The following is a 13,810-nucleotide window of genomic DNA, read 5'->3' as shown; positions in this document are numbered from 1 at the left end:
AGTATATCCACCATGACCATTGTACAGCCTTAAACCAAACAGTTCTATGTGCCTAATCGGGATAATATTTATAATATGCACAGACAAACAATCAAACCCCAATATGTACGTATTTGTTTTCCACCTTTCAATTAACTTTGCAGCAAATTCATCTGCAGTCCACATCTCAGAGGATCTGAATGCATGGGCCCCTGTGCTCATCCTAAAGCACCCTGGGGACTTGCTGCAGCCATAACTCATTCTCCACAAAGCAGCCTCCATACATGAGCTGCATTTCCACACAATTAAATGGTAATAACGGGAGCCCTTTAGGACTGGTTTCTGCCTGGCATCTGCCAATACTAATCAGCATAAATCTCCAGTCATTATAGGCCAAGCCCAGTCTTTACTCATGTGTCCAGTAAAGATGTCCTTCACTGAGGGTTACAGACTATGGAAAGTCCTCTGTGCTATCTGACTGAGTGGAATTCACCAAAGATAGGAACCAACAGGAGTGAAATAACATTTGAGGGATTGTGATATTACAAGAAAATATACATTAGCATAAAGAAAGATATTAAATAAATATTAACTTCAGCTCCTGACTATCAGTCTCTATCTAACTGTGTTCACTATCAAGGCTTAGCAAGGTCAGAATACATCAGATAGAATGAATGCCTTCACCATGACCAACAGGTATGGTTTCATTTATGGTTTCATGACAAATATAGAGGCAATTGTTTAGCTTGTCATCAATCATACTGTATCAACATCATTTGCAATGGAACATAGATACTCCATCCTAACATGACTTTGCAATGTGAAGAAAACCCCCTTGTCAGGGGTGGGGGCTAGTTTTGAAGTGCTTTCCATTGTGCATGAGAACTTAATACAGCAATTTAATGAGTAAACCGGAGGCTTGTTATTTTCCTGTAAGGACAACCAGCACCAAAATATCTCAGCAATGCCAGGATGGCGACGTGCCTCTGCTGGGGTAAGAATAGCCCTACAATGGGGCTCACGTCTGCCGTCTTCTGTTGTCTGAGAACAGTTGTCGCTGGCAGAGCCAGAGGTAAGACAGGCGGCGCAGGGACCGTGGCGCAGGGAGACTCACGACTCAAGGGAGATGGCCCCCAGATGAATTTATCAATCAAGGCCTGGGAGATACTTCTGATAGGACTGGACTGTAGCCTATAGTTACCATTGTGTTTTCTTTATTTTTACCTGGAGGTTATTTGCCCCCCCTCAAGTGGTTGTATCCCTCGTTGGGACAGGAGTGGACTGTGTCCTAGTGATTGAGTGGTTAAGACTCAGGCCTGGAGGGAGACTGCAGGGATTCAGGGGGCCTTCATCTGTAGACATGGGGAGACAGAGCGCCTCTGAAGTGATCTTCATCTCTCTGAACCACAATATCACTTTAGCAGGTGAGTATTTGTCATAGAACAGAACAATTATTGGATGTGTCATTATGAAAGGGATTTTGTATTTCAAATACTATACACTGTATGTTATGTATATGCTCTTTTCTAGGAAAGTGCAGTTTAAGACAGTTGTATGTATTGCTTTGTTTTGTGCCTCTGTTCACTGCTGACACAACCCATTAGTTATGGCATCTCCCATCTGAAAAATAATCTGTTTATTTTGATTCCATTTCAGAGGCAGAATCTATTTTCTTAATATGTTTACAGATGTTCAGTGAAAAATTGCAAATAGATTTTCCTGCATTCATGAAAACCATAAAAACTGACATTGCATTAGATATATAACTTAACCAAATTAAAGTTGAGGCTAAAAGTAGTTTTAATATTTCTATTAAATAACCAAAATATGTGGATGCAAAAATACTTTTTGTAGGTCTATGACTTTAATAGATATCAGGCTGTTAAATCAAATAATAGCAGAAAGATATGAGCAAATGAAAAACAACATCTTTGAAAATATTCAATCACTCCATACACATAATACATTGAACAGAGTTTATCTGACTGCATCTCTAATTCTCCCTTTTCACTGTCTTTTAGGGAAGGTGTGGCTGATCATGATGATTTTACTCCGGATCCTGGTGCTCCTGTTTGCTGGATATCCCCTCTACCAGGACGAACAGGAACGTTTTGTATGTAACACCATACAGCCGGGCTGCGCCAATGTGTGTTATGACTTATTCTCTCCCATCTCAGTGTTCCGCTTCTGGCTAGTCCAATTAGTCACCCTCTGTCTCCCGTATATGATATTTGTCATCTACGTCATCCATAAGGTGTCTTCAGGCCTCACCCTGGACCATGAGATCTCAGACAGAGTCAAAGCTGGACCTCTGTACAAGATCCACCAGGAGTCTTTCAGGAAGACCGCCATGAGTAAGACAGCTCTTCAGGTTGAGCAGGGCAGGATACAGCGCTTTACAGGAGCCTATATTTTCCATCTGATGCTTAGGATACTGTTGGAGGCCGGGTTTGGGGCGGCACACTACTACCTGTTTGGTTTCTACATCCCCAGGAGGTTTTTGTGCCAACAGACCCCCTGCACCACCCAGGTGGACTGCTACATCTCCAGACCCACAGAGAAGACTGTGATGCTCAACTTCATGCTGGGGGTGGGTGCTCTGTCCCTTCTGCTTAACATTGCAGACTTCATCTGTGCCATCAAGCGCTCAGTGAGGCAGAAGAGAAAGAGGAAGATGCTGGTGGAAAAGATGTATGAGGAGGAGCAGTATTACCTTTCGTCTCCTGGCAGCAGGGGTGTGGACACAAACATTCCTCTGGCCCAGGTCCTGGTGGAGGCCGGATCCTTCCGGAAGAGAGGGGCCAGTAAGTCCGGTGCTGGTCAGGGGTCCTGCTTCCATCTGGAGGGGGCCTCTCACGCCTCTGTCTCTCATGGTCCTCTCACCCCCGGCCATCCAGGCTCAAACACCAACGGAAACAATGACTACTCCCCAGCCCAGGAGGAGGGTCCAGATGGGGAGGGCAGTGAGATGGCATTGTGCCCTATGGGGACACCCAGGTCTATACGAGTTAGCAAACGCGGCCGGCTCAAACCTCCCCCGCCCCCACGACGGGACCTGGTCCCCCCTGGGACAGAGGCCACTGATGTCTCCACAGCAACTGCGGTGTGTACCAGGAGAGTGGGCCAGTACACGCTGGTGGAGATGACAGCAGCGGACATGCAGTCCAACACCAGCGAGGGCCAGGAGAAGAGGTCGGAGTGGGTGTGACTGAGATAGCTGGAGCTCCAAGGTTTTTTATTACCAGATTGAGACGTGATAGCGTTGATATTAAGCCCGCCCATGAGGGGAGGGATGTGAGAGATTCTATGCAGCTAATACAGTGGCAACTGTTGGAGATGTTGTATCATTCTCAAGTGCATTCTGATATTCAGATAGCACTTTTACATCAGGATAATCAAATGCAGCTCTGTCTTCATTTATTTTAGACCGCATGATAAGGAACACATACACTCACAGAACACTTTATTAGGAACACTATACTAATATTGGGTAGGGCCTCCCTTTGCTCTCAGCCTCAATTCTTCGTGGCATTGATTCCACAAGATCTTGGAAACATTCCTTTGAGATTCTGGTCCATGATGACATTTCCTGCAGATTTTTCAGGTGCACTTGTGTGCAAATGTGTGCACCTTCATTCAACCTGTGAATCTCCCGTTCTACCACATCCCAAAGGTGTTCTATTGGTTTCAGATCCGGTGACTGGGAAGGCCACTGAAGAACACTGAACTCATTGTCATGTTCTTGAAAACAGTTTGAGATGACTTTTTCTTTGTGACATGGTTCATTATCATGCTGGAAGTAGCCATTAGAAAATGGCTAAATTGTGGCCATGAAGGGATGCACATGGTCAGCAACAACACACAAATAGGCTGTGGCATTCAAATGATGATTTATTGGTATTAACAGGCCCAAAGTGTGCCAAGAAAACATTCCCCACACGATTACACCACCTCCACCATGAGAAGGTGTACAGGTGTTCCTAATAAAGTGTTCAGTGAGTGTATATATTGGCTTATATCATCAGTGCATAAGCATAGATATCTCTAGGGATGGTCTAAATCTAGTCATGTGTACTCTCTTAGTGAGAGAATGCCAGGACACTCTACCCTGAGTGCCCTCCAGTAAAGCCCAACCTTGAGGAAATCTATAAGTGTGTGACCCACCTGTTGCTTCTGTAGTGTAAGCCCCCCTCTCACTGTCAGTAAACAAAGGCAGGCCTTGACCTGTCCAGGCCATGCCCCGAGCATTGTGATCACTCTCGAGCCCTGCTCCTTTGTCTGTGGTCACAGGGGTCAAGGTGGACTTCTGCAGCCTTCGCCTGCAGTGTGGTGTTTGGATGCCTTAATGGACACAGGGTCAGGTTGAGTTAAAAGATAATTCCCTGTAAGGTGCTCCAGAGCTCTTTCTTCTTCCCACAGAGATGAAGGACAAGCCGGCCCTCTGGCCCACATGGGCTCACAAAGCAATTACAGCCACGGCTGGGATCTGTATTTATGGAGATGGCTTGTCACTCTATTTCAAGGCCTCCAAGGGCTTAGTGTATGAGCTTTAGACATATACCCACACTCAAAATAGAGCAGCGTGCTCCAGTGTAACGGGACACTGTGATGTTGCCTACCCTTCAAGTGTTCAGATGCCACTCATAGTGGCTTTCATTTCACCTCCATGGTCAAATTAATTTGTGAGGGTTGTTCACCACACTCCACGACCAGTGCTGTCAATCGTGTGTCAAAAGCGGTATGTATGAAGTAATTGATTGATTTTACACACTATAAAATCTGTCAGAGCATTACTGTAATGTTTTATTAATGGGGCTCCTTTGCTGAGATGTCATTGATGTGAAAGACATTTTTGTTAAGTACTGTATACATTTCTTTTTTTATAGACAGAGAAAGATATTGCTGTGACAGTTGTGTAAACTGTATCTCCTGAACTGTCAATCTGCTTGCTGCAAGTTAGGGGTCCAAGTCCAGAAACAGTTGGAACCTTGTTGTTATTATTAGGGTTTATTGTTTTCCACCCCAAAAAAATCATTATTTTGTCTTGTTATCTCAAAGATTGAGTGCACAGTGCATCAAAAGGTACTACTATAAACAGTACTGCACATGTCATATCTTGCTTCACGTTCATTCAATCTCAAAATAATTGCATAATATTTTCAACATCATTGTGATAAGGCATGAATTTAAAACATTCATATATATGAGGCATATATTCTAGCTTGGGGCAGAGGGTTAGTGCCCCAGTTAAGTAATACATGCCAACCCATGGCAGACGGAGATGATACCCCACCGCTGCCACTTTCAAATTGGCATCCCTTGACAGTGAGGGATTGACGGTGTGGTGCCTAAACCAAATTCGATGACTTACAAAATAAGGCTGTTATATTCTAAAAAAAATCAAATGTTACGAAAGGCTGGGTCATCACTGTTTGCAGCTATATTCTTATGTTTTTTTTTCCATATTACTGGAATCCCTTGACTTTGCTTATCAACGTTTGTGTCTATATTATCAGATACAAGTCACAGGCATGTTGTATTCATGTTTTAGCCAGTGACTAACCAACAGAGAAGTGTAAACTTCAGCCAGATATAGATTTGACATCATTTTGGGTGGAATTTGATTTATGTAGCTGTGGGTACAATCTGTGTGAAAGGGGATTTTGATCTTGATGAGCTATTCTGTGTCCTCTTTTGGTCTCTTTGAAGGTGACAACAAAGGTAATACGCCCTGGAGTCTGATCCACTGTAATATGAGTGAGAACTATAGGCACTATTACCCTCTGGTGAGAGTTAGACAAGTGTTGTCATATGATCTGTCTACATGCTATGTGAAATAGGATACACAGTTTTTAATTTGTTGTATTAGCAGACATGTAAAAAACAGACATTGAACTCCCTCCCTGTTTTATTGATGTTGCAATGTTTAACTTAATAGTTATTTTCTAATTTTCTGTAGTGGGAGATATAGTAAGTGTTTGGAGGCCTTTATGACAGATACATGTCAATGCATTACCTCTACAAGTGGATGATACATTCTTTTGCCTCATTTACTTTCTAAAATCATGTTTTGTCATTTTATTTGTTTACCATGATCCACTCTTACTGTAACATTACCAGATTTCAAATGCTGATTTTTAAAGGCTTGTTTCAAATGTCATACCTAGTTATCATTCAATGACTTATAATCAGATATGCATGTGATATGGGATCATGCATTTTCTATTTAAACGTTTCTATCGGGTTCCCTCACTGTCTCCCTGTACGTAACATAAATTGGTTTGATTCATTGGTGGATCTTTCACTTTTCACTTCAAACAACACACTGCCCTCCAGTGATGCAAACTGTGAAATAATCTTTCTGTTTGAAATACTGTATACCAAACCAATGGGACTACTTTTTTGTGTGATATGTTATAATAACGTTTCAAAAATAAATCAAATAGCTAAAAATCTGTTTTGTTTATTTTCTTGACAATGCCAATTCAAGCAATACATCTATTGTTTTTTGCCAACATGAAGCCACTCAGTGTTACACAAGAAAAAATCGGAAAGTATGTTAACAGCTAATCGTACAGGTTCCAGCATCTGCAGCATCTAGAGAAAGCTTTTGGCTGCCCAGGACTATATATATATATATGGAATTTCCTCAAATGAACACAATGGGTTCAGTCAAAGTGAAAGTGAGAGACAACTGGATTTATAACACTAGCAGCTAGGACTCATACAGTATCATCTTTAGACCTCTTGAACCAACTTGCTCAGAATTCCAGCTATTAAATTGCAATGCAAGTGCTATTCGAGATGTAGTAGGTACGAGGCATTGTGGCAAAATGTTATCATCTGGAATCAACAAGACATTTTCCCACAACGAAACACATTCAATGTCATAGTTCTTCCTCCACATGTCCATAGTGCCCCCTAGTGGTCATATAATAAAATGTCCTTTGCAGAGGTCTGGGAAAGCGCTCAGTCCTTCAGATAAAAGGAAAACTTTTCCTTTTGTGTGTGTCAGTCAGCCACAGGGGGACAGAGGGAACGCAGTGTTCTCCTCCCGTGTGTGGGGGGGCTGTGGATCGCATGGGAACTCAGGAGAAGCAGCACACTGCTGGAACAATTCTCCACCGCAGGGTCTTTATTGCTGGCAGCCAGGGAGGCTGTCAGTCACGCTGACATCTTTGTCACACACAATAACAGTTCTCTCCCTACCCAAATCTGTCATTTAGTGACTGGGGTACAGTACAGGCCAACTGGTTAATTGGGCTGACAGGACACTTGTCACTGTTCACAGTCTAATTAAACCTTTACATTTTAAAGCCAATCTATCAGAGAGTGGGAACAGAGAGACATTAAATGTCAAAACATCATAATTTCCAAATGTTCTCCTCTAGTAGGTTGATTATGAGCGCTGCATGACACCCTTAATGAAATTCATATTTGAAAGATCTTTTAGAAAATGTGGTCACACTTTGCATTAAGTTGCCCCAATACCCTACATGTGTAGTAACTCTGTATCTAGTAAGAACATTTTATCAACATGGTGTTATTCATCTAAGGAGTTAATGGCTATCTTCCTAAAACCTGAACCAAATGAACTCTCTGTCCAACAAACCAAACCGTAACAGTGTCTCTGCAGTTTATATCCCTTGTGACCCAACTCTTAAATCTCTGACAGAGACGTCTCTAAAACTCGTCATCTCACAACATCTGTGGTTTGAAATAGCCTATTGGGATTATGAACTGGGGGTCACAAACCCCCTCATTTATCTGAAGAGGTCATAGTGTCCTGAGATCAGGCTATGCTTTATCCATGGAGGTATACACATGAGACTGTCGCTCCCATCACATTCCAGATATCCAGACACACCAGCTGTATGGTCTATCATGAAGGCAATTCTCTTATCTTAATCTAGCACATCTATCTAGTAATAGGCCATTTGTTTGGATATTGATATTGATCAAATATCTAATGACATTTGTGTTGTGCTTTTCACACGATGCAATGTTGATTGGGTTTGATAGCGTAGTGAAAAGATCGGTTTTGATTACAAATGATCTGAGGCTGCAGAGTTGTTGTGTCTCTCACAACGGCTGTTGACTGATGTAGATATATTCCACATCTCTCCTCGTGCATTTGGAGATGAAAACCACAGGCTGTGGTAGCGATCGATAGCATTAATAATGCTATCATGACCCGGCTATCACCCTTTCTCCAGTGCTCTGCGTCTCTCGCTCATCAAACGCCCTGATTAATATTTGATAGGTAGCTATGTCAGAGTGTTTCTCTTATCATGGGAGAGGAGCAAAATAAAGGCAACGCTCCACTGAAGCCACTGATTACAATATAAGACAAGTCAATCATTGCATAGGATGAGAGGTCATTTTCTGGCTGACAGCACAAGCTGATATATTCAAGACTAAATTTCTAATTTGGCAGTGGACTTCACTCTGTATATGGGGAATGGTACTGTTGCTGAATTGTAACTATATTGTATATACCTTGGGATAACAAACGCTTGGAGGAAGTTGTACTATAAGATTGATGTTACATTGTAAAAGGTCAAAGGAGTTTAAAAAGGACCATGTTGTGTGATTGAGTGGCCCTTGGCCCATCACACATAGGCCAAGTGGTAGGCCAACGTGATCATCATCCACATCAGCCTACATGATGATTCAGTCAATGAGGTAGAGGGCCACTTTTACCGAAAATATTGATTGTGATAAATGAATAATTTAAATGGAAAAGGGAATCAATGTGGGGACAAAGTCTGGAATATATAAACTGACACACCAACACAACTATTCAACATATTGTATATAAAACATGTCAGGGCATAGACGAACACAAACAGAGACCAAGTCGAAAACCATTTGGAGGCACAGCTGATTACATGTGAAGCACATCTTAAGGACACTGGTTTGGTTTGTGTTTTATTTTCTTTAAGGTGCAATCTGTAATTCAAACAACAACAAAGTGGGCTCCCCACCACTTTTTTGGTAAACAGCTGAGGGAAGGGGCTGGAGAAATGTAACTCTCACTCTCAGTTTCATAGACAGAGGTATGGATGCAAGGACTGACCATTCATGAGATCAAAATGATAGTTCTAACCATGTTTTCAAGCTATACAGTGTAGTAAAACAATGGAGTAAAACAAGCTTATATTGCGGGTTCTAATGGGAGTTAGACAGTTCATTTAAGCTCATGAGGCATTTATAAGTTAAATTCTTCAAGAATCAATGGCTATGTATCATTGATTTAAAAGTCAAAAAATTGAAGTCCGAATTACAGTTCGACACTTTAAAGAAAACCCCCAGATTCGGGACCTCCTCCAGAAACAGAAGGTTTTCTGACGGACAGCCAGGCTAGGGCATGCTCTGACCATTGAATGCTCCGACCGGTGCGGTGTGCTTGGTCAGAGCACTCACCTTATTATAAAATGTGCAGCATTACTTTCGCCGCTAGATGGGAGTATGATTTAGTGTTCAAAAATGTGAACGTTTATTCGAAAGAATGTCTGCACGGGTTACGTTTGATTTTCCAGACATTTCTTTCTACAAAGAAAGCAACAAGGCTAGCGTAGCCTATAATATTTAAATGAATGATCATTTTCACAAAATGGATAGAATCAGATAACCTGACCAAGATGGGCTACTTTACAGCTGTGTAGGCCTCTTAACCAATCTCTCACTTTGGGCAGTAATGCCTACTTTTTACGTAGTTATAATACTGCAGTTGTTATAGCATTTTTTTTAAATGTAAAAGGGGGAAGTGTGAAATAAACTAATGTCACATTATTTCAACTCGGCGTCCCATGATGAAAACTCACCTAACAATGGTTACACTACAGACAAGGTATATAGATTTTAAGTCTTGATAAAGTAATAGAACTTGTCAATTGCAGGTGTCTTTCTTGAAATAACGTTCAGCTTGCCACAAACGCCAAAATCCATCAACTGTCTGAGCACAAGGGAACAGTCACGTTTGACCTGACAATTAAGCACATGTCTAATTGGGATTACATTTTATCATCATATGCCAACGCATTGGGTTAATCGGGTACAAAGATACATTTGTTGCTACAATGTCTCACCCAGGGGGTCCTAAAATGTGAGATCATGTGAACAGACCACCTGTGGGGCTTTCATTGCCATTTCAATATCATTCATGTCAAGGCCTTGCACTCTCTCAGTAATACAAGTTGTGAGAGATGTTTCGATTCAGCTCCGTAAAATGTGAACAGTAACCTGTTCAGTTGTGACAAATTAATGTGAGAGCCCGAAGTTCTTTATTTCAATAACGTCTATCAAAACAAAACGGTCGCAAATTGGACATTTAGGGGAACCCTGGTGCATCTGACGGACACTTCAAACTACATGTAACCTTTATTCTTTGCTATTAAAGAAAGATCAAAGTTTCCGCAGATGAAAAGAACCCTTTCCCTGCATTTAAACTCCATTCATTTGGTCTTCTTTTAGTAAATTAAGAAGCGAGCCTAGGCAAGCATGTGAAGAAGAGTTTAACAATTATGGAGATGCTCCAACTCAACCCCTGCCTCTAATTACGTCTCTGACGGTTAAAAGGGTTCCCTTTTGCCGAGACTCACAAAAGGATCTATTGCAGACATTTTCAACATGGTGACCGCAAGGAACCACAAAGTACAGAGAGGAGTGATTGTGGGAGATTGACAACTCTAAAAAGTTACACAGAAGTGTACATTTATCAAAATGTTTTGTTTTTTTATTGTCAAAATAAAAGTCATATTTGGTTTCACAAAGAGACATCTACACTTTGTACAAATGCACAATATCTTATAAATTTTCTTTTATACATAATTTACAGTTTGTACACTAACATTATATAAATACATTTTGCAATGAAAAAACAACCCGTATAATACTTGGGGCATTATTAAGGCTTAATTTAAACCATCTTTGATACTGTGATTGATTTATACAATTGTGTTTGCCTGGCACTAAACATATGTTAACAAACCAAAGTTATTTTCTATGTAGTAGCCTAAATTAGGAACGAAATGTTTCTATGCGTAAATAAAGAACCAGTCTGAACATTTTATACATATAAATGGGTAGGAATTAATTCGTGTTAATGCCAGGTACATTGTTTTAACCAGTTCTTCAACAGCTCCCTTACAGATGCTATCAACAGTTCGTTACTATGCTAATTAGTGAAAGAGTGAGAGACAATCTCCAAAACAATTAGCAGTCCATGGGTTCTTTTCAAACCTGTGACAATGGCATTTGCTTGGGGCAAGACACAGAGCTGGCAGTGCCCGATCTCCACGTTAGTCCTGTGCTCACATCACTATACATTGAGCCACTGGTACCTTTGCTCCCCCAACAACAGCGCGTGCAGAACGTCCTCCATGATTCTAGTGTTTTTCCCGACCAAATCCACACGCCAGACGTGATGCCCACCAAAAGGCACATAAAGTACTTCAACATGAAGACAGCATATTCCGGCTTCTTGAGGTCTTGCTCTAATAAGCAGGAGCAATTGTGGGTTATTTCCCAACTTTGTCTGTTGTGTTGCTCATAGAAGTAACACGCAACTATAGTGGTGGCGGGTACAGTATACAACACTGTAAATATCCCTATTCGTATCATCAACTTCTCCAGCTTGTCCGTTTTCGTGCCACCTTGTTTGATGACGCTGCGTATCCTGAACAGTGACACAAACCCTGCCAGGAGGAACATAGTGCCAATAAATAAATAGATTACCAGGGGCGCCAATACGAATCCTCTTAGATTGTCCAAGTTTTGATTGCCAACGTAGCAGATTCCGGCCACAGAGTCCCCGTCCACAGAACTCAGGGCCAAAACAGCAATAGATTTCATGCTGGGGATAAGCCAGGCAGCCAGGTGAAAATACTGAGAGTAGCTTGCAATGGCCTCGTTCCCCCACTTCATCCCAGCGGCCAGAAACCAGGTCAGGGACAGAATGACCCACCAAATAGAACTGGCCATGCCGAAAAAGTAAATCAAAAGAAACACAACAGTGCAGAGTGCAGGGCCGGTGGTCTCATAGTGTATGTGTTCAACATCATACTCCCTGTTGCAAGCCACCTTTTCGTGTCCAGCGATTAATCGAACGATATACCCGATAGAAACAAACATGTAACAGGCGGAGAGAAAAATAATTGGCCTCTCGGGGTACTTAAACCGCTCCATGTCTATTAAAAAAGTGGCTACAGTTGCAAACGTGGACACAAAACATAACACAGACCACAGTCCTATCCAAAACGCAGTAAACGTTCTCTCGTCTTGGGTAAAATATGGGTTATGGCAGGGCATTGCGCAGTTTGTAATCTGGCCCGTTTTTACTCGGTTGTAGAGTGGATGTCGGTCAGTGTTTACTTGTACCATAGGCGTAAGACACTTGCACCCCGGTTCGCACGGAGACGCCGGTGGTTTGTATTTACCGGGTCGGTTATGTCCATTCTTACTCTTCTGTGGGTTAACCGCTTTACCCGGATAGTTGGTTGGTTTAGAGAGGACCGGCGAAACTGTGGTTGAGTCAGTTCTATTGTAGTCCATACACAGTGTGTCCGGATTGCCTTGAACCGGTAGTAAGTCACATTTCATTCTATCTGGCCAGGGAAAACCATACTGTCTCATCAGTGGCGCACAGCCCGCCCGGGCTCTTTCGCAGACGCTCCGGCACGGTGGCAAAGGTTTTTTATAGTCCTCAAGGCAAATAGGAGTGTACATGCTGCAGAGAAAGAACTTCAGGTCCGGAGAACATTGGATTTCAACAAGAGGCCAGAACTGGTGCACCTCCAAACCTGCCTCGTCCTGTGTATCGTGGTTGAATTGGTTGGGCATGTAGGTGTAGTTGTAGCCGATTCCTTTGCACAGAGGCACGGCTATCTCCTGACAGGTAATCTCCTTCGCCGTGGTGCCGCTAGATCTGGGTAAAATAGCCAGTGCAAGAAGCAGGTATATCCCCAACAGGTAGTACTCCATCCTTTGTCGCGTCGTCCCTCTCCTCTGTTGATAAAACAGCTGTGTAGAAGTGGTCCTCGCTTGCTCGTCAATCTTGCGAGAGCCCAGTCCAATCAGAACCTGTGCAGCGAACCCATCTCGCTTTACTTGTTTGGCACGGAGTTGCATATAATGTGCAAACCGTGTTTACTTTCAGAGGAAGAGCGGAGGGTAGAAAATAGCCTTCAGGCGAGCAGTCAAGATGGCTGAGGAGATGCAGAGATTCGAAACACCGGCTTTCCTCCCTTGCAATGAGTATAGCTCCAGCCTACTGCATCCTTGAGCAGCCTCTTGGCTCCCTACCAGTTCCCGTGATCCTAAAATTGTAGATAGGCCTACGTTTAAAATCGTGCCTACTGTCTCCGAAACACAGCGACTACATTCGTTATGTGCGCTGTCCGCTCTGTTTCCCATACAAATCGTGGTACCACGGGCGCCGCGTTTGAATATTTATACTGAAGGCGGTGAAGTCACTCCCACATGCTCGACTGTCTAATCAGAGAACAGCAGGGGCGGAACTTTGGGATAAGTCAATCAAGTTTTCTTAAGGTGTTTTGTTAAATAGACATTAGTTTGTTTTTCACTTGCCTACGATTATATTGGACACATACCATTAAGCCTAGTGTTTAGGCATAACGCACCCATGATTAAGGTAATACCTATACACCACTGAATGATCCCCGAAATAGCTTATTCATTGCATTGATTTGATAACAGTCCTCATCCTTTGGAACATTCATATAGATGAGCCTAATTATTAGATTGTAATTGCCCAAACATATGGCTATAGTTTTTTTTTCTCCAATTTCACTGACTTTACCCACTGGTT

General features: G+C 42.3%; 2 protein-coding genes across 2 annotated transcripts; one reads left to right on the top strand and one right to left on the bottom strand.

Moving 5' to 3' along the window:
* Window positions 1-1,339: 1,339 nt before the first annotated feature.
* Window positions 1,340-3,187, top strand: gjd4 (gap junction protein delta 4; the record flags this gene model as incomplete). The annotated part of the gene is made up of 2 exons (XM_083678495.1): window positions 1,340-1,403; window positions 2,001-3,187. The coding sequence occupies 2 exons, from the start codon at window positions 1,340-1,342 to the stop codon at window positions 3,185-3,187; spliced, it is 1,251 nt and encodes a 416-aa protein (XP_083534621.1).
* A 7,514-nt stretch (window positions 3,188-10,701) lies between these two features.
* fzd8a (frizzled class receptor 8a) lies at window positions 10,702-13,378 on the bottom strand. The gene has a single exon (XM_083674062.1). The coding sequence runs from the start codon at window positions 13,108-13,110 to the stop codon at window positions 11,218-11,220; it is 1,893 nt and encodes a 630-aa protein (XP_083530188.1). The 5' UTR covers window positions 13,111-13,378; the 3' UTR covers window positions 10,702-11,217.
* Window positions 13,379-13,810: the final 432 nt, after the last annotated feature.

Source organism: Argentina silus, assembly GCF_951799395.1.
Source record: "Argentina silus genome assembly, chromosome: 1".
NCBI classification, from domain to species: Eukaryota; Metazoa; Chordata; class Actinopteri; order Argentiniformes; family Argentinidae; genus Argentina; species Argentina silus.
The sequence above is the reverse complement of the archived record's forward strand: the minus strand, read 5'-3'. Positions and strand labels throughout refer to the sequence as shown.